The sequence below is a fragment of the Bufo gargarizans genome, chromosome 5 (genome assembly GCF_014858855.1).
Source record: "Bufo gargarizans isolate SCDJY-AF-19 chromosome 5, ASM1485885v1, whole genome shotgun sequence".
Lineage (NCBI taxonomy): Eukaryota > Metazoa > Chordata > Amphibia > Anura > Bufonidae > Bufo > Bufo gargarizans.
Window position 1 is genome coordinate 344,368,962 of NC_058084.1, and position 22,428 is coordinate 344,391,389.

The 22,428-nt window shown below is 39.9% G+C and overlaps 1 protein-coding gene across 3 annotated transcripts in view; it reads left to right on the forward strand.

Annotated features, from left to right (window-relative positions):
* COLQ (collagen like tail subunit of asymmetric acetylcholinesterase) overlaps positions 1–22,428 on the forward strand; it is a 118,466-nt gene that overhangs the window by 33,973 nt on the left and 62,065 nt on the right. For all 3 annotated transcript variants that reach the window (XM_044293816.1, XM_044293814.1, XM_044293815.1), the window contains exons 2-4: positions 14,411–14,526; positions 17,856–17,951; positions 19,383–19,427. In XM_044293816.1, the coding sequence (XP_044149751.1) occupies positions 14,411–14,526; positions 17,856–17,951; positions 19,383–19,427 (257 nt within the window). The remainder of the gene's footprint in view (positions 1–14,410; positions 14,527–17,855; positions 17,952–19,382; positions 19,428–22,428) is intronic.

A 22,428-nucleotide genomic window follows, 5' to 3' on the forward strand; every position in this document is an offset into this window, starting at 1 on the left:
AAATACACACATACATGGACACAACTGTGGGGAGACCAACCAGCGATCAGGAGACACACCACCCCGACGTACGTTTTGCCGTCGCTTCCTCACTCCCCCAAGAGGAAGCGACGGCGAATTAAATTCAGTTACACAGTAGACACCCGAAGGCCGATCACAGACTTTAAACCTCTCAGATCCTGTGGTCAATTGTGACCAATGCATTCGAGTGGGGAAATCCCAGTAACACTGGGCTCTCAGGTTCCAAACAGCTCCCCTATGCTAAGATCGAGGAAGCCATTTGGTTGCTATGGCAGCCTCTGGTCTTCTGAAGGTTCTGAGGCCTGCCATAGTTAAGTTCCAGAAACACACTGAATCCCCCATAGGTTGCAGTGTTAAATCATTGCAGTCTGTGGGAGATGACTGCATAGGGGGATTTAAATAAGTGAATATATAGTGAGAATTTTTTTTTAAAATATATAAAAAATATAAAAATTTAAATCGCACCCTTTCCCCGTATTAAAAATAAAAATAAACAATAAAGATAATAAACATGATTAGCAATGCCATGCCCCAAAATGCCAGATCTATTGAAATATAAACGCTTTTATACCATAAGATGAACACCGTAACAGAAAACCTCAGCAATTTTATTTATAAAAATTATAAAAAAGTCATACACATTCCAAAATGTTATCAATAAAAACTACAGATCACCCTGAAAAAAAATTAGCCCTCGCACAACTCTGTAGACATAAATATGAAAAAAGTCGGATGATGGTGATGCAAAGAAAAAGTTTAAATTTTTTTCAAATGCTAAAGTACAAAACTAAATGTAAACATTTTGTATCGCTGTAATCATACTGACCCAGAGAATGGAAAAGGGTCACGGCTACCTGAAAAGAGTTATGGTTATTCATGAGCTCCTGCTTTCTCTGCCAACTTGCACATAATTGTCAGTTCGAGAAAGAGAAAACTAGGAAGAAGATTGTCAGTCATCAGCAGGAGCTCATGAATAGCCATGGCTCTTCTCAGGTGGCTGTGACTCTTTTCCAGGCCTGGGCTCCAATGATTATGATGTTGGTTCTCGGCAACCACTTACCTTTAGCTTATAAATGGCAGACCGCTGAAATAAACTCATCTGTCACTACTTTACGCTGCCGTTAGTATAGGCAGCATAAAGTTAATGACAGGTTCCCTTTAAATGGTGCCATTAAAAAGTGCAACTTGTCCTGCAAAAAGCAAGCCCTCCTCCCTCATACGGCTATGTGAATGAAAAAATGAAAAAGTTATGGCTCCGAGAAGGCAGGGAATAAGAAACAAAAATGGAAAATTGCTGGGTCAGGAAGGGGTTAAATAAGTTGTGTTGTTTGGCTGTAGCTCAGTTCTGCTCCACTGTTTTATGCCAAGAATCCTCTCTCAAGTCACTCTCTTCAGTAAGGGCATAGGGAAATTAATACAAGCAGGATGTCCAAGGGAGTGTGGGAAAATAATGAATGGAGCGAAGTAGTGTTGGTATTAAGTACGTAATGTGTATCACTGAGCTTGTTTATTATTAGTTTTGATCTGCTCCCAAGTAGGAAAGACACCTGTGATGTTATGTCAGCAGCCGCTCTTCAGAATGGTCAGCCAGTCAACCAGCGTCCACATAAGTCAATGAGTCACTTGAATTGAAGACAAGCCTTCAGGACAGCTGGCGCAGGGTATATGAATGTGCAAGTATTTAATGAGAATATCTGCGAAAAGTATCAGGACCTTACTAGAAACAAAGAAGAGAACAATGAATCTTGTGTTGTCACGAAAATGACTGACAATCAAGCAGTTCTGTCTGGACAAGATACAAGTTATTAGAACTGATGCCCAATCTTCTGTGCATCAGTTCTAATGAATAGTGTTTCTTTTTCAGCAACCTGCGGTATAAAGGAGAAGCACACAGACAGCATTAGAAATGGTTAGAAAGATATCTGAATAAAGCTTGTTCTACAGAAATATACATTTAACAAATTAGGTGATAAAATGACAAAATGGTTAAAAGGGTTGTCTCACTTTGGCTAATGGCATTTATTATATAGAAGGCACTTACTAATTAATGGATTGTTATTATCCATATTGCCTCCTTTGCCGGCTGGATTTATTTTTCAATCACATTATACACTGCTTGTTTCCATGGTTATGACCACCCGCAGTGCTGGTCGTGCTTACACACTATAGGATAAAGCACCAGCCTACGCATGCTCCCACGGTCCCAGCCACCAAATAGGCCGGTGATTTTTTTTCTATAGTGTGCAAGCACAGCCATCGCCGATGGATTAGTTGGTGGTTATAACCATGGAAACGAGCAGTGTATGATATGATGGAAAAATGAATCCAACCACGAAGGAAGCAATATAGATAATAACAATACATTAGTAAGTGCCTTGTATTAACTTCCTCTACATAATAAATGCCACTTGCTGAAGTGAGACAACTCCTTTAAAGTATATACTGTATCTAGAGATGAGCAAATTTCATATTTTGAAATTCGTTTACGCTTCGTTTGGTGGTAAAAGCAGAATTGCGTTATGGATTCCATTACCACGGACTATAACGCAATTCTATGCCTTTAGAGGCATTCCGTTATTCATTCCGTCATAATAGAAGTCTATAGCCTGCAAAACAGATCCGTCCCGTTTCCGTTATGCAGGGGAGTCCTCTCCTGCATAACAGAAACGGGACGGATCCGTTATGTATAATATTATATTATACACTAACCTCAGGCCAACTTTCATTTTTGCATTTTCGTCTTTTCTTCCCCGCCTTCCAAGAGCCATAACTTTTTCATTAACATAGCCTTATGATGGCTTTTTTGCAGAACAATTTGTATTTTTAATGACCCCATTTAATTTGTGTGTGTGTGTGTGTGGGGGGGGGGGGGGTAATCTTATGTTGTTTACTGTACACTACAATTACACGGTGACTGTGTTTTACAGGTCAGTATGATTATGGCAAAACCAAATGTATTTATGTTTTACTACTTAAAAAATATTCTGATGCCTATATTTCCTTGATATTTCAGTCTACAGAGCTGTGTGGGGGTTTGTTTTTTGCAGGGCGAGCTGTAGTTTTTATTAGTACCATTAGGAACATACAAGTTTTTTTTTGTCAAATCTTTATTTTATTTCAATTGTCAGCCAATAGTAAGACAATATCAAAAGATAGTAATTAAGAACAACAACTGCTCCATAATAAACATAGCTGGTCACATGACAAAGATACATGCAAGGGTATGCTACCGTAGTCAAAAACATAAAATGCGGATCTAGGCACAAGCAGACTAGAATTCACATTTGACTCAGGTACACGGCTCAACCATATGCATCTAACAAAATACAATCTGCTTGTCACATAGAAAAATCTCAGAGTGACTTATATAGGCCAATTCGATCCCGAGTAACCAGAATGTATAGCCAGAACACCTATAATACTGCAGAGGGTATAAATGAAATTTTCCCTCTACACTCCCACAGGGACAGATTTATACCACTCCTTCCATTTACCCCATGTCATTAAGAACTTATCATGGGATAAGGATTCCCAGCTAGTTAATTCCTCAAGTTGGCATAATTCCTGGACTTTGCACATCCATTCTCGCAAACTAGGTATCTCCTTGGATAACCAATATTTTGGTATCAGCAGTTTAGCAGCTGCAATCAATTGTGCCGGTAGTGAGTGTGCTGCTAATCTATAATTGCAATCAGGCAGATTGAGAATAGCTACTAATGGGGTAATAGGCGAGTTAATTTTGCAGATACTTTGCACCTTATTAGACACCTTGTCCCAGAAACTCTTTATTGATGGGCAGGACCACCATATATGGAACATTGTTCCTCTAGCTTCACCGCATCTCCAGCAATTCGCAGAAAATGAGGGTGAAATGATATGCAACTTATCGAGAGTCTTGTACCATCTTTTAAGAATTTTAAAAGAATTCTCCAGAATTTTTATGCAACGCGAATAGCCATGTGAATGGGCAAGTATTCTTTCTGAGGTGACTTCATCAATAGTGAGATCCATCTCTTTAGCCCATTGCTCAACAAACAGAGATCTGGTGTCTGGACCAAATTCCAAAATTTTATTATAAAATCGGGAGATTGCGCCTTTACTGCTCACTGACTGACTCCAAATCGCATCATACCAAGTGGGGGTATAATTGCTAGAGGTGTTGTTCAAATATTGCATGCATACTTTGGTGAATTGCGAGTGATGTGTCAAGGTCCAGGGAACCCTTCCAAAGGTGGCCTTCAAAGATGACAAATTGGGAATTTGACGTTTTACCAACAGGTCACCTACTGCTACATCCCCTAAGGCTGCCCATAATCCCATGTTATCCCTAAAGTCTGCGTTAAGTAAATAAGGCAATAATCTAATGGGAGTAAGAGGTGATATGAAGCTGGTGGGGTGCAGGAATTTAGATAATTTAAACCAGGAATCAACCATGCCTGTCAGCGAAATGGGGATCCATTCTTTACATGGAGGTTTACCACTTATATCCCATAATAGGGCTAGCCCTTTGGGCCCTAGCTGCTTCCTGGCTATCTGACAGCCCAGTTTATCGTTTTTAAGATTTATTATCTCCGAGTGTAGCCTCATTTGAATCGCCCTATAGTAACCATTTACGTCCGGCAGTCCAAAACCACCTTTGTGTTTAGGTAGCACCAGTCTCCTGTATGCAGTTCTGGGTTTGGCTTGATTCCAGACAAAAGAGGAAAAAAGTTTCCTAACCTGCGCCAAGAACTGACGAGGTAGTGCAACTGGTAGTGTCTGCATCAGATACAGTAGTTTAGGTAAAATGTAGGTTTTAATTACATTTTTCCTCCCTAACCATGTTAAAAAGGGAATTTTTAGATCTTTCAGTTGTTGTTTAATATCATCAAGTAGCTTAGGGTAATTCTGGGAGAAGAGTTGATCTGGGTTTTTCGTTATCTGGACACCAAGGTAGGTAATGTTGTCTGTCTTCCATTGGAAGGGGTAGTTTGCTTTAAGATGAGCTATGGTCGATTGTGGGGTGTTGACACCTAAAGCTACGCATTTGGCTAAGTTTATTTTGAAGTTAGACAAAGCCCCAAAACGCTCTAACTGTCTAAGAAGTGCAGGGAAAGCTACCCTAGGATTCGAGAGTAATAAAAGCATGTCATCGGCAAACGCCGCTACTGTATGCATTTGAGGACCAATACTAAGTCCTTGTATATCTTTATCCTGTCTAATGGCCTGAAGAAAAGTTTCTAAACATAAGATAAATGGAGTAGACGATAATGGGCAACCTTGTCGGGTCCCATTCTTGATGTCAAAGGGAGTGGTAAGGTTGCCATTTATACAAATTTTCGCTGTGGGAGAGGAGTACAGGGACAGCACAGCGGTCACAAATTGAGGAGGGAAACCAAACTTGTTAAGAGTGGCTGCCATAAACTGCCAGTCCACTCTATCAAAGGCTTTTTCAGCGTCAGTACTTAAGAAGGTAATACTTTGACCATGGGACAAAGCGTATTGTTGAGCAAGTATAACCCGGAATGTGCTGTCCCTGCACTCCCTGCCCCCCACAAAACCAGATTGTTCCGGGGAGATCAAACCTTTAAGTAAAGAAGAGGCTCTGAAAGCCAAAACTTTTGCCCATAATTTGACGTCAGCGTTGAGTAGAGAGATTAGTCTGTAGCTAGATGGTAGATTCGGGTCCTTGCCCGGTTTTGGCAAAACCGTGATATGGGCTTCAAAAGACTGCTTGGGCAGTGGAGTGCCGCTCAGTAGGGAATTAAAGAGAGAGACAATCTGAGGGCATAGTATGGGGAGAAATTTTTTGTAATAAGCTACAGTTAGACCATCAAGTCCTGGGCTCTTCCCTTTGGGGATTGATTTCAGAACCTTCTTAACTTCCTCTAGCGATATAGGGGCAGTTAAACACTCCTTCTCTGCTGATGACAGCACTGGTAGCTTTAGTTCCTGCAAATAGGATGCAGTCGGAACATACACGTTTTAATCACTTTTTATGCAACTTTTTGCTGGACAAGGCAACAAAAAAAATACTAATCGTTCATTTTTACTTACAATGTTCACCATGTGGGATGAATATTTTTTTATTTTTATAGTGTGGACATTTTCAGATGCGGCAATAACAATTATGTTTATTTTTTTCTATTATTTGTTTTTATATGTAAAATTAGGAAAAGGATTGGTTTGATTTTTTATATTTTTTCCTTTAATTTAATTTTAATTTTAATTTTTTACTGTAATTTTTAGTGCTCTTAGGGACTTGAACATGTGATCTTCTGATCATCTATACCGTAGTCTGCAATAATTTTGCAGTCTATAGGATCATTACAGCCTTCCTATCATCAATATCAGATTGACAGGGCGACGACTCCTGGCACCCCGCTGGTCAGCTGTTTGAAGACACCGCAGCGCTTGGACAAGCGCTGCCTTCTTTTTACTGTTTACTGTACCTACTCATTGCTGCACTGAACACCTCTTCCATCCCATTCACTTCAATGGGAAGGCTCCTTCCTATTCACGTGCATAGGAAGGGGTCGTTCCATTGAAGTGAATGTACAGTAGTGGTGTCATATTATATATAAAACAGCTACAAATCTACACTTTGTAAACTGTCTGAATACTGTGCCAAAGTACAGCAGTTACTCTCTCAAAGATTCCCCAGAATTTTTTTTCAACTAATTTAAAATATATAATAAAATGTTTGTTTTTATGTTCATATGTCTGTTTTATACTTTAATTGGAATTTTGTATTCAGTTTTTTTTTTTCTGGGCAAGCCATTTTGGCTTGGGTGCTGCTGTGAGATGTTTGATGCATTCGTTTATAGAAAGTGAAGTGTTTGTAAAAGCTTTGCACCACTGAGGAAGAAACCGTCTTGGTTTCGAAACGCGTCTGTAACTACTGCACCATAGCGATATTTATATATTTGCACTGAAGAAACCCAGGATAAAGCCATCGTACTATTCCAAAACTGCCATCCGCAGCTACAGATTATATCCAGCGTCCCCTTGTTCACAATCCGCATGCACTGAAACTACGAAAGTGCCGGCACTAGCGCGGGTCGGATCACAGACACCTGTATGTGTGAATATAGAAATCCAAAAGGCGCATATGCACGTACAGTATGTATGTTGCAAACAGCTGACACATCGAGTTTGCGTTAAGACACCGATATCTTTTTCACACTCAAGCTGGATAGATCATATTTGCACTGTGATATAAATCTGAAAAGCTGTTTGGAGAATTTTGGGGTATTATAGATACCAGGACTGCCATACAATTGAAAGCAGCAAGCTTTATACCTGTGCACAGAATAACGCTATGGAACATTGATTGTATTGAACAGTGCGAGAGCTCCGCACTGCAACAGGATAGAGGGACCGTGATTTTATGTGAATTTTAATTTATATTTATTTTGACCTATATGTATTTGATGTTTTCTTTTTATAGGGCTATATGGTTTTTATCATTTTTTGAGCGGTATATGTTGCATTATAATAAATTGGGATATTTTATAAAGGGCCGGTCATTGAGTTTATAATTTTGTTTACAGAAAGTGCCAGTCTGATCATGACTTATTATATTCTATGGGAAGCTTTTGTATTCTGTGTAACCTGTGCAGAGGTCATTGTGCAAGGAGGGGAGGGGGTGAGCTATGGTCATCACCTATTGTCAGTGGCGGATCCTGACCCTGCTACCTATTAGTGTAAGCATTACCTTTCATTGTAATGCTGTATGTGATGATAATGAGATGATCTCTACAGAACAGGAAGTGTGCGTTGTCTGGGCTCACTTGGCAGGTTAAGAACGGCACTTATCCACATGGAAAATAATTTTTTAAATATGTTTAAGGCCACATGCACGTGTATTATGCCTGGATTTTTATATGGAAAATCCACTGTGTAATACAATACCAGCTACACAATGTAGACATTCTCCAGGCTTAAATTGACCTGCAGTGTGGACTTTGAAATCCACAGAATGTCAATTGTTTGTGTGGATTTTCAGGGCAGATTTTGCCCTTTGGAATGTAAAGGATGAAATCTGGGGCAACTTCATATCAAAATGGTGCAGATTTTGCAAGGAAATGTATTAAAGTCTGGCCGACAATCCATGCAGAAACTAAGCATAAACTACACTGCTATGTGAATGTGACCTAAAGAGTAACTGCACTTTACATAAACTTTAGATTTTAATTGGTGGGGATCTGAGTGCTGAGGAGCACTTCTAACTCCTCATCTTAGCAATGGACGGTGGTCTAAACACTCAGACCCCCACCTATGAAACCATTGAAATGTCACTCTGACATATCAAAAGTTTATGTAAAGCGCAGTTACTTTTCAATATGAAAAGTTATAAAAATAGGTCATTTTATGATATATTTCCTCTAAAGTGTCCATAGCCTTTAATATGTTCATTTAGTCTTGTATATACATGGACAGTTGACTAAATGCTTAAAGAAAACGTGTCTCATTGACTTCTATGGGAGAGTTTTCTAGGCACGCTTTATGACCTGGGAGGTTATTGTACAAGGAAAGAATAGACAAGCTTTTACAAACACTTATTGTGAATGATGGATCTATACACAGAGGTGATATTACAGGCAGGAATAGAATGACAGATAAGCAGGTAACTGCAGTAAAGTGATCTGTACAGACCAAGATTTGGCGCCTATTATTAGGCTTAGTGGCCAGTGTGAAAACTGCAGGATTTTATGTTTTTTGTTTAAATATAGATATTGCCATGTACAATTAAAAATAATATCATCATGAATTCCTAAAAAATGTATTAAACACAAAAACATGATTGAAACAATAGGTCATTTTCTGATGACACATGCTACAGAAAAGAAGACAACAGTTCACAAACTAAAGAAATGGTGGCCATAGGTGTCAGCACTGCTTTTTCCACTAACTTCACACATGACCTCATGGCTTTTACATGTCTAGACACTAGTATTGACTGTAAGCTGAAACAGCCAAGGGAACCATGTCTGAGAAATTCTTTGCATAGCAACTAAAATTCGATGCTTAAAAATATAATACTGACTCCCGTGACAGAGTTCAGTTATTGATGACTGGAAGACATTTGAACTTCCCTGACTATGCATGGTATGATTCTGCTTCCAAGATAAGTACTAAACAGTGTCCAGTTCTGGCACACCAGTAGGTGACCATCGTGAAGAGTATCAAAGCGCAAAAGGGTTGGCTCATCATAGAGTCCATTCCATGGATCCAAACACCTGCGGCAAACAGCTGATTTTGCCAAAAAAGATCCAGAAATTCATATTGAGCTTTCTTTGATATCATGATGTTTGCTATATTGTAGATTTCACAGTTGGCAGTGTCATATTGTTCATGTCCAGTTTAAAGGGTCCTTTAATGCGGGCTGATTTTTTGCATGAAATGAGCTTAATTATCGATATGGCTTGTCAATTTAGCTAAACTAACATGGAAGAATCATTGGCACTGTAACATAGTAACATAGTAACATAGTACATAAGGCCGAAAAAAGACATCTGTCCATCCAGTTCGGCCTGTCATCCTGCAAGTTGATCCAGAGGAAAAAAAAAAACCCTGTGAGGTAGAAGCCAATTTTCCCCACTTTAGGGGAATAAAAAATTCCTTCCCAACTCCAATCAGGCAATCAGAATAACTCCCTGGATCAACGACCCCGCTCTAGTAGCTATAACCTGTAATATTATTACACTCCAGAAATACATCCAATGATAGATGCAATCATTTGGGCATGTACACTTTCATTACTGTAGCACATCCCTATTTATACAGGACAATGTTCAGTTGAAAAATTAAGATTTTTCATGCCACATAAAGAGCATTTATAAAAGTACATAAATTTGTTTGCTTGTTGGGTGATTGGTGGCATGTTTACGCAGATCAGTGATTGGGTGAATTAAAGGGGTTGTGCAGCCAGTAATAGTGATGATCTATCCTCAGGATTGGTCATCAATATCTGATCGGTGGGGGTCCGACTCCCAGCACCCCGCTGATCAGCTTTTTGAAGAGGAGGCAGCACTCCTAGGAGCTCTACTTCCAGTTTTTAATTACACTGCCCGTCGTCTTGGGAGTCTCGGCGGCGCAGTGTTATAAGTACTTGTTCCATTTACTTGAATGGGAAGAGCACTTGTAATTATACTATGCTCCTGCTGCAAGCAAGACGACACACAGTGTAATCTTGAAGAGGAAGCAGCACTTATACCAGTGCCACCTCCTCTTCAAATAGCTGATTGGCGATGGTGCTGGGAGTTGGACCCCCATCAATCAGATATTGATGAACTACCTTGAGGATAAGTCATTAGCATTACTGGCTGCACAACCCCTTTAATGTTTGCATGAAAGTTGTAATGTTGTAAGTGCGTATTTAGAGGTAGCTGTCAGTCACCGATAGTTAGGCACCCAGTTACATGAGGCATGGGAGACAAACTGGCTGCAGTGCCAACATGACTCGCGTCAAACTAGATGTTGACTTGTGGAGACTTGAGAACTGCAGTGGCCCAGGGGGGGTGAAGGAACTGTAACCCAGTGGTGGGGATCAGGTAAATATGATTCCATCTGCAGGTCTGGCCACACTGGGGGATCTGTCCAAAAGGCCCCCGGGGTTGAACAACCCTTTTAAGTTTAATGGCCTATTAGTAATACAGGGGAATCAGTAGTACATGTGAATAAAACTCTGCCTTCATAAACAAATTAACATTCTCAATTTTGAGAGCCAGAGAGATGCACTTGTCAGCTCACTAATGGTCTCCATTTTGAGGGCCCATTGAGAGGGCCCATTGAGACAGAGATTGTTAGATTAGTTTGGAGGCATAAAACACAATTGTCTCTGGTGAGATATATTACTGCATTCTGTATATTCAACTGTACTATTGATTTATACAAAGTTCTGTGGTCAAAGTTATTTATCATTTAAACTTATGTTCACATGATGTTTCTGACTTATGTTCAGGAAGGATCATAGTGCATACACCAAACGCAGCCGTAGGTAATTTACTTGACAGATGCCAAAACAGTGTCCTGCTTGCAATCCACAATATACCAGTATACCTTGTTTAATTGTATAGAAAAGCTTATTCTGTGACCTTCTCACTGGTTGTTTTTATTGGATCACTTTTGGTAGGCACTACCCACTATAAAATAGTAACTAATTCCTAAATATTTTAATGGTTCATCTGATCTCTTAATTTCCAATGACCCCGGTATTAAATTATTCAAGGGATCAATCGGGATACAGGCCGATTTAGACCAATTAATTTTTAGTCCAGCATATTTGTTATAATCGTCAAATATCTGGAAAATCCTAGCTAGTGATCCATGGGATCCATTTGGATAACCCCTAACTCTAAGGATTATGTTCAGCTAAATGTGAACATGTAAATTCAGGAAATTAGGAAGAAAATAGATGTATGGAAAAAACTATATGATTCAATGGCAGGACGTATTTCCCTAGTGAAAATGTGTATTTTACCTTCCTTGAACTGCACTTTGTGGAACACGGCGGTGTTAATTCCTAAAAAAAAATTCAAGAAAATAGCGTCTCTTTTGGCAGATCTGATATGGCGAGGTAAAAAAAAAGCGGATAAGAGCTCAAATATTGCATATTCGCGAAAGAGAGGGTGGGCTGTCGGTCCCAAACCTGGAACTCTATTTTTTTCTATGGCTGTATCAGAAATATGTTAATATAGAGCAATACACAAAGATATAAGACCATGATAGCAGGGATCAATAAAAAGCTGGACAAATGCAGCATCTTCCAATTAATGGAGGCTGACATTTTGTCACAACAGCAAACTAGCAAAATACCGATATTTGGGCTGTGGGCCAAAACCTGGAAAGAGGTAAGAGAATTGTGGCCACAGACCAGATTACATACTGACACTTTATTGTGGTATAATACTCAACTTACAGAATTAAAGCTGATTGAACAGGGAATTTGGTGGAAATATGGAGTTTTCAGACTGGGTCAAATATGGAAGGATGGAGATATTATTACATACCTGGACCTTAAAAATTAGTGTGGAATAGAAGATAGGGACATGAGTTTCTTCTATCTACAATTGAAACAAGCCTTACGGAGGTCGTTGGGAAGGGGAACGCAAGTTACCACCTTCCCACGCCCTCTAGTTAATATTTCCAAATTAACAGTAGGGAAGAAATTGGTGTCTAGTATATATGAATCCCTGTTACTTCAGAAGACAGAAAAAAGAGCAATTAACTATGTAATACACAAATGGCAGGATGTTCTTAAGTTTCAATGGGAAGAGTTCTGGGAGAGGGCGATACAAGCCAAAAATGGGGTCTCAAACAACTTTTCTCATAGGATTACCCAATTTAATATATTGTATCGATTATACTACTCCCCTAAGAGCCTTATGAAATACTATAAATCTAAAGAATTTAGCTGCAAAAAATGTGGCCAGATAGGGGTGGATGATGTGCACTTATTGTGGACATGTATAAAGATCCAAGACTTCTGGCGGAAGGTAAATGAAAAAATAAAGGCATATCATGGGTTTAGCATCCCTAGGGAGTTAAAAATATGTATTCTAGGGGTAGTCGATAAGATAGATAATTTTAAACATCGTGCCATAGCCTCTAAACTCCTATTCCAGGCTAGGAGGTGTACCTGCGGCCAGGGAATGGGAGAATCTGACTAGGGTCTCGCTTGTCAGAGAAGAATTTTACTTAGTATCTACAAGAGGGAGGGATTTGGGGGGGTGTATGGAGGGTACAAGGGGGGGGAGAATGTTTCCTTTTTTTTTCTCTTTTTCCCCCAACCGGGGGGAAAGAGCAGCTGGGGAGGGAGGGTGGGTAATATGCAAAGTTATGTTTGTATGCATGCGGTTTTATAATACGTTAAGTGACATGCCGTTTTATAATGTAATACAATTAAGTGATTGTTGAAGTGTATAGACTTTGAAAAAACAATAAAGATTAATTTAATTTTTTTTTAAAAAGCAGCACTCACCTGCATCCAGCAATCAAGAAGCACGGACACAGCCTGGACTCGGCTGTTACAACTTGCAAGAAGAAAAAAGATGAAAAGTAAAGTCCAGCTTCTAAAATGTAAACATCTATTCCAAGCGGTAAAATTTCCATACACAGGAAGGACGGTGCATGGTCTACGCGTTTCGGACCTAACAATTACGGTCCTTACTCATGAGTAAAGACCGTAATTGTTAGGCCAGAAACGCGTAGACCATGTACCATTCTTCCTGTGTATGGAAATTTTACCGCATGGAACAAAAGTTTACATTTCAGAAGCTGGACTTTTCATCTTTTTTCTTCTTGCAAGTTCTACCCACTATGTAACACCCCACAATGCCTGCCAACACACCAAGAATGTGCTGTTCTCTTGCTGCCTAATATACCGTATGTGCCTTTTAACAAGATAATGTTATGCTTCTCCTGTCAGTGTACCTTTTTTAACTGTATAGAAAACTATAGTCAGCTACTGGAGAATTTATTTAGAAAACAACAGTCACAGAAAACACATAGATTTGCGTTCACTTATAGTGATCCTATGTGATGGGACGTACCCTATATAGTGAGATACCCACTCAGTGTACATAAGCATACACAAACAAAGGATAAACTGAGACTAGACGGGTATAGTAGAAAAAATGTACATATACTTTATTAAACAATACATAAAAAATCCATAATTAATTGGGTGATATATCACATCAGATAAAAAGGTGGACTACACCTGAGGGGACATAACATGATTACATACAAAGAAGGGGGCAATGAGGTCAACACTCAGCTATACCTCAGCTAAGGTTCACAAGTAGCTAGAAAAAGTGCAAGTGCATATCTCGAAGCTTGTAACATATATATAGATATATAGGACCTGTTTCACATACAGAGAGGTTCTCTACATATATCACAGATATCCACAATTGATGCTGATATATACGCATGTATCTCCACTGCCAGTGCATCAAATTAGGACATACACTGGCAGTGGAGATACATGCGTATATATCAGCATCAATTGTGGATATCTGTGATATATGTAGAGAACCTCTCTGTATGTGAAACAGGTCCTATATATCTATATATATGTTACAAGCTTCGAGATATGCACTTGCACTTTTTCTAGCTACTTGTGAACCTTAGCTGAGGTATAGCTGAGTGTTGACCTCATTGCCCCCTTCTTTGTATGTAATCATGTTATGTCCTCTCAGGTGTAGTCCGCCTTTTTATCTGATGTGATATATCACCCAATTAATTATGGATTTTTTATGTATTGTTTAATAAAGTATATGTACATTTTTTCTACTATACCCGTCTAGTCTCAGTTTATCCTTTGTTCGTGGAGAATTAATTTGTAGACTGAATTTTGCAAAGAGCCTTTTTTTGTGATACATTTTCAAATTCCTTTTCACAGCTTTTGCTTCTTTAGAACAGAAGAAGCGAACTAGTAATGGAGAATGTTGCCTGTTATCACCTCCACCACCACCAATATTCCCACCACCACCATTCTTCAGAGAACGCAGAAGCACAGTAAGTACTTAAACCAGTGTATATCAACCCAGTAAACTCAAATGAAGTCAATAATACCATCAAATGGGAACACAATGCATTTAGCTGGGACCGGAAAGCTAGGCTTAAACACACGTGTGTGTGTTTTTTTGGTTGCTGTTAAAGGAGTATTCCCATCTGGATATTTATGGCATATCCACAGGATATGCTATGAGTGTCTGATAAGTGCTGGTCCCTCTCTGGGACCCGCTCCTATCTCCAGAATGTGGTCCCATCTTGCATTACCAAGTACAGAGAGGTGGTGGTGCGTGATGGCTCTCTTCATTCACTTCTGTGTGACTTTCAAAAATACACAAGTAAACTGTTCATTCCTGATGACGCAAAACGAGACCTTGTTCTCTAGATAAAAGTTGTTGTTTTCTTTTTTTGCTCTGCTTTATTAATTTTATTTTACCAAAGCCCAGTTTAGAGCCTGATGTGGTTAAAAAATATAAAACCTTTCCAAAATCAATCTTTGGAGATCTGACCTTGTATTCTGAAAATGACATATAGGGGAAATGTATGCTGTAAATATGGCCATATACACAAACTAAATCATAGATACATATACGTACTCCCACTTCAAGTTTTGTATAAGGGAAGAAACCTCTTACCTTTTCTATGTTTGTAAAAAATTACATTTGCAGTTACAAAATCGAGCCAATTTAATGCCAAAAAACTTTCAAATTTAGTGGTTAAACTGGCATGGTTGTGTCAACAAACTTTGCATAAATCAATAGTACAAGCAAAGAGAAGAAACTTTGTTATATATATGAGAGAAAAATGAAGATTTTTGCACTTAGTAGCCACTTCTTACCCCATTCCCCGGCTTCCTGTAGTGATGATCCTCTCTCAATTCACTGATGAACTGCATCTGCAAGAGAGACAAATTGGATTTTTAGCTTCACTGAAAGATCAGGTTACAGATGCTACCATAGAAATCTGTGGATAAGGAGGAGGGAGAGTAGCTGCAGAGTGAGAAACACAGAAATGTACACATACAAAGGCTGCTGGCTTTAATACATTTTCTATGCCACCCCAATGCTGGATTTACAGCAACACTGCTCATTACTACTGTATAAATTCCTCAATTCCATTCTGCTGTTGCTTCTGGGGGTATGTTACAGAGACACAGGGGAGCAGGGTTTCCTCTTCTCTGGGTGTGCTGTGCATGGGAGACATCATAGCAGCTAGTCACCACCCACTTTGGAGCTGAGCTTAGGGACAACTGACAATTAGAGGAGGAGCCTGCAGAGGAAAGCACTCATATATGCACACAATAGCTTATTCTGATAAATAATTTAAATCAGCATGGTATGCTTTAATGCAGCATAGAAGAAATAAGAAACTTGTTTTGAAATCTTTATATGATGATAATGTATCACCGGTAAAATGACTTTAAATGTAATTGTTTATAACTGAAATGATTTAGAGTGTAACTAAAAATGTAAATTATCGCAAATGGCGTGTGATTTACCCCTAATGGGTCAGACTAGCCCACCAGGGTATCATGGAACCCTCCAGTGGGCCCAGCCTTTAGATTTTGCAGAATACAAGATGATAACAGCAAGGGGCAATGATAACAGCAAGGTCTTAGGAACAAATAAGTTGACATTCGCATCTTCTGTATAGGTAAATAGTGGGTCCTCAGAATCATTTCCTCTTGCTTGCACAAGGAAAACCAGTCTGACGCTGCTTGATGAGATATTTTACAGTGAAGTATTTGTTACACACATACAATGTAGAATGAATAGCAAATATACAGTACATATCAGTAATAGAAAAAATGAGGAAAGGGTTACAGTGCATCAGTGAAGAAGAAAAATCAATTATCCTACTCCAATGAGCGGTTCGTGGAATCTGTGATTCTTCATATGGTAGGTTTTCTGTTCTGCCCTTGAAAATAATTACTCAGGCGAAACCTGCCACTGAAAGCTTGGTTCAATCTAGCAAATAGAACAAAGTGAATTTCATTAGCTGTATGTGCAGCCTTTATTGATCATTATACAGGCTACTTTTCCAGAAGAACATTCCAGAAAAATGAAACCTCTCTCCAGGGTTCATTGGGTTGTACTTTTTAGCTTCATTGTTTACTGTAGCCTTGTGCAATTAGCCTTGTGCAGTCATGACAAAACATACATATGTGAAATCATGTCAGTGACAGTCACAAGATGCTGCGAGTTTCATAGGTTGTGATATGAAGCTATACACAAGTTCACCAAGCGGCTTAAAGGGGCAGTCCAAGATAATTAAAATCCAAGATAACCCCTACAATGTCTTTAAATTAAAAAGTACTGACACCTTACTTCAGTGACCTCCTGCAGTACTCCTATTAGTTTTCAAACAGCCAAGCTCTGCTTCCTCTTCAAAATTACCTGCCATCATCTCGCTTATAGAGACAGCAAAGTGGGATTACAACTGCTCGCGCCATTCAGTGCAAGCAAGACAATTAAAACTACAAAATATTGACATGGATCACAGAAAATGATATAAACTGTACAGTATATATATATATATATATATATATATATATATATAGATTGAAAATAGGAACACATTTCAAGAACTTCAGGTTAGGGTCCTGGACTGATATTACTAAACTTTTTATGCTCTGCTTATAATTTCTGCAAAACTGATGTTTATCATGAATCTACAGAAGAAGCAGGACAAATTGTGGCAGATTTACTAAGACGGTGTAAACTTAGACCAGACAAATATGTACCAAATTGTTCCCAGTGGCTCACACTGTATGATAAATTTGGTGCATTTTAGACACTGATCTAACCTTATAACACCATTGGTTAACTTTCTTTGTGTCAAAATGTTGAGGCACATTGGTGCATCTTAAACCGTGCTGCTTTTCTGCAAAGCCATACTCCCGTGTCTATCAAAGCACAAAAAGTATCTAAAGAACTCAAGGAGTGTGGTGCATGGCATGTGCACCCGAATTCAGTCTCAATCTGAGACATAATTCTGGGGCACTTCAGTTAGGAAATATGCCCTGTTGTCTTTGGTAGATACATTTTGGAAAGGCCTCCTCACCAGTCTGGCAAACTAGACATCTAAAGTTATAGCACAGACACATCCTTAGATGTTAGAGCCATTTAGTTCAATTCACACAGAACTGTTTCTGCTTGTTAATAGTCATCCTCAGTGCAAATATGGAAATGGTTGCACTGTAGAGAAGATATTATCAGGAGGAAGTGATGTTCTGACTGTTTACTATTGGAAAGAGGATGTTTATCTGTGCTAAATTTCACAGATTTATGGTGATAATCTTAAAACATATTATTTTTTGTGTTTTGTTAAAGATATATGACCTGGAGTACACAAACTCACCTCTGAATCCTACAATACCTTTATGTGTTCCAGGCCCACCTGGGCCAGAAGGACCTCCAGGAGCTCAGGTTTGTATATGAGGGGGACGTAAAACATAATACAAATAAAACATTTCTTAAATGGGTATTCCAGTTATACCAAGTTATCCCCTAGGGGACAACTATTAGACCAGTGGGGGCAGACCACATGGGACCCCCACCGATCATGAGAACGGGGGCCTTATAATGGGTGAGCATGCGCACTGCCACTCAATTTATCTCTATTGGACAGTTGGAAATAGCTGAGCTCTGTAAGGGCCCCCATTTTCATGATCTGTATTGGTTCCAGGGGTCAGAATCCCAACAATCTAATGGTTATTCCCTATCCTGTGGATAGGGGATATGGTGATATAACCAGCTAATTAACAAACACACAGAATAAGAGACATTGGAAGGTTTCGTTTCATGACCAAAATAATTAAAACTTTTTTTCATACACAAAATAATTAAGATTCTTTTCTTTTTAAGATTTAAAGGGCACCTGTCAGCAGATTTGTAGCTACAAAACTGGCTGACCTGTTGTATGTGCGCTTGGCAGCTGAAGGCGCCTGTGTTCGTCTCATGTTCATATGTGCCCGCATTGCTGAGAAATGTTGTTTTAATATATGCAAATGAGCCTCTAGGAGCAACGGGGACGTTACTGTTACACCTAGAGGCTCTGCTCTCTCTGCAACTGCTGCGCCCTCTGGACTTTGATTGACAGGGTGAGGCATGATGACTTTTCACTGCCTGGCTCGGTGAATCAAAGTGTAGAGGTTGTGCCAGTTGCAGAAAGAGCGGAGCCTCTAGGTGTAATGGCAGCGCCCCCGTTGCTCCTAGAGGCTCATTTGCATATATTAAAACCTAATTTTTCTCAGCAATTTGTATCTATAAAACTGGCTGACCTGTTACATGTGCACTTGCTGAGAGAAATTAGGTTTTAATATATGCATTGATTTCATAGTACCCTTTAGTTTACCTGTCCATGGTGCTGAATTTCTTAAAATATCAGTAAATCAAGCAACAGTGTTACTTACCTCTCTCCATTCAAAGGAGTTGAATTCAAAACAAGTCACTCAACTGCTATGATATAAAAAGTTTTCCTGGTTTGCATATGTGAAGCTGTTGGTGTACTGAAGCTAGTCCATTCCATCATGTCATCAGAGTTTGCGCATATGAGTATAGGCATGCAAGTGGAGGGAGCAACAGAAAAAGCGGCCGCCTTTATTACTATAGAGAAATAAATCTGAAGACCTAAATAGTTCCATTATCTTTCTAATTTAACTTGTGTGTAATGTTAATCTTCCGAATAAGATTATGATTGGACGGTAAGAGATAAGAATGTGATAGAGTTTACTTCTACAGAAAGGATTCATCCTTTTTATCTCTCGTTCGAATTCTTCAAGCTAAGACCTCAAAGTAGTGTACAGAACCTTCATATACAAATGATGTAAGACATTTATTTCTTATTTCTATCACTAGGGGCCTCCAGGTTTTCCAGGGACAGCTGGACCAAAAGGAGAAAAAGTATGTTGCTGTGTGCCTTTTCTTATGACAGCTATTTACAGCTCCATTGAATTGTGCAGCGGTTTTATTTATTGATGCTCTATGGCCTCTTTAATTCAAGTGCCAAACTACAGTCTTTTAAGCATGGTAAAAATGTCTGTGTTCTAATAATGCAGGCAGTTCTTTCATTCCCAATACCCAATTAAGACTGTCTCCATGTAGGTGATGTATTCTGACTTGTAGTTAGGTTTTACTTTTTTTTTTTATATTAAATTCATCAAAATGAGTTGATTGGAGAACAGCTCCAGTATGTTAGGTTAGTGTTGCCTGAGTTATGGTTGCATGGTAGCTCTCAAGCTGGTGCAGATCTAAACATTGGTGTATCCTAGTGGCACCAGGTATATCACTAGGATCAAATTCATATCACTAGCAGTGAACAATAGGGGAAGAGCTGTATGTAACTTGGTCATACGCTTAAAGGGGTTGTCCCAGGAATAATATTCTACAGTTTTCAAACCAAGCACCTTGATCTAAATATGTTTGTAATTGCATGAAATTAAAATGCAAAGAAAAAAGGGGGTCAGTCAGCAAATCCCAAAGCGCAGGGGCACATTGCTACGGCTGAGAACAACACTGTAAAACAAAACAATGCAACAGCTCACTGCAAACCAAGTAAAGTGCAAAATTGCATCATAATTGCAAGTGCTATACTAATAAGTTAGAGATGCTTGGCAAATCATTTTGTACATAATAATTTGAGCCCGTCTGCCGCACGTCAAGGCGATCTCTAGTTAGACGGGTTCCTAACACTAAATTCTACCTGTTATGTGCCACGAGGGCTACCATATGACCATGGCCTTCTCCCCCTCACTCACTGGAAGCCATTTGGCACCAGGAGAGAGATAGTTTGTGGACTCTCATTGCAGTCTTTGGTAGCCATTTGGCACCAGGAGTGGTGTGGAGATGGGCCGGCATGCATGTTGGTACCTGCTTTCCTTGGATATAATGGAGGCCATTTTGGCACCAAAAATGACAGAAATTAAAGCAGGCCCAACATGCATGTGGAACCTACACTCGCTGAATTATATGGTAGCCGACATGGCACATAACAGATAGAATTTAGTGTTGGGAACCTGTCTAACTTGAGATCGCCTTTACGTGCGGCAGACGGGCTTAAATAATTTTGTACAAAATGATTTGCCAAGCACCACTAACTTATTATTATAGCACTTGCAATTATGATGCAATTTTGTACTTTATTTGGTTTGCAGAGAGCTGTTGCATTGCTTGTTTTGTTTTACATGGAATTAAAATGTATTATAGCAACTTACTGAGTTATTCAGTGAAACCTATCGGTACAGCGCCACCTGCTGTTCGCTCTTTTTCTAATTTCTCTGTCCTGCTCACTGAGACGGAAGCACATGCTCAGTTCCATCCTTCAACTGTCACCAGCTGCAACAGACAGGACTTGCCTCCTGAGCAAGGACACGCACCTAAGCTGCCAGCTTTTCAAGCAAAGAACTTCAGCTTAAGAATACCATTGATAAATTCGAATATCACTTGAAGGAGCGTAAACATAAGCAATATAACCGTGACCTCCAGGACTTTCGGGATAATAGAGTCTATACCAACCTAGACCGTACAGTTATCCCAAGGAAACAGGCTGAGTCCGACGCTTCTTCAAGTGATATCGAAGCCTCTGAGGGAGAGAGGGAAGGAGGGAGACCGAATAGAGGAAGAGGGAGAGGAAGAGGTAGATCAGGAGGTAGGAGAGGCAGAGGCAGCTGGGACGGTAGAAGTGGTGATTTTTTAGAACAGGCGGTGCCATATCATCTACGACACAGAAAACCACCTCTGGATATCAATATCCCCCCGAATCCCGTACACAAAGCCTGAGTCCACAGCCTGAACCTCCCACCCAGATCCTCAACCTTTCCAAAAAAACTCTCTCAACACCCGAAATAAAAATTCTCAGTAAAGGTTTGTCATTTGTCCCGACACCTCCATTTAATCAGTTTAATTGGGTTAAAGACCTTCATCTTTTCGTTCGTAAATTGCGCTGGTCAAAACACTTTGCTCTTATCAATAAACGCGAAAGTAGGGAACTAGGCGTCCCATTAGATATTTTGCAAGACGTGCATCTCCTCTTTAGTCTGGCAGATAGCAATCCGGTGGACGGGAAAGGTCCGTTTACGGTGCTAAAAAATAAAAGCACCAAAATGCCACTGGTTGGTGATCCCAATTGTGTTGACGTGTTTCTGCAACAGGTCCTCGCTGACCTTGACCATGTGACTATACCTGACGGGAAATACAACTGCACCAGGGAGGAGCATCTTGCATTAAAGAGTCTTGAGAACGAGAAGTGTGTGACGATCAAGCCCTCTGACAAGGGGGGCAACATCGTAGTCCTCGACACCCCACAGTATCGGGAGATGTGTCTGAGGCTTCTATCGGATCGTGAAACCTACGAAAAGTTGAAGTATAACCCAACCCAAAAGTATCAGGCACAGCTCCACCTGATATTGAGGGAAGCGAGAGATCAAGACTTGATCTCCCTAGATGAACTGGCTTTTTTGGAATGTCGGCACCCGCAAATTGCCACATTCTATTCCTTACCAAAAATCCACAAGGGCACTGTGCCCCTGAAAGGACGCCCCATTGTTTCTGGGAACAATAGTCTTAACCAGAATGTGGGTGTGTACGTGGACCGGATGTTGGCCCCCTTTGTCAGAGCGCTGCCGTCGTACACTAGAGACACCAGCGACCTTCTAGGTAGACTGGAAGGTATTACCTTGGAGGATGATTGCCTCCTGGGCTCCATTGACGTGGAGGCCTTGTACTCATCCATCCCACATGATCTGGGTATGGGGGCAGCATCAGAATTCCTGGCCACAAGAGGTTGTCAGTTCTTTAAACACAATGCCTTTGTTATGAAGCTATTGCAGTTCACTCTGACCTGTAATTACTTCGTTTTTGACGGGTCCTTCTACCACCAGCTCAGGGGCACCGCGATGGGGAGCCC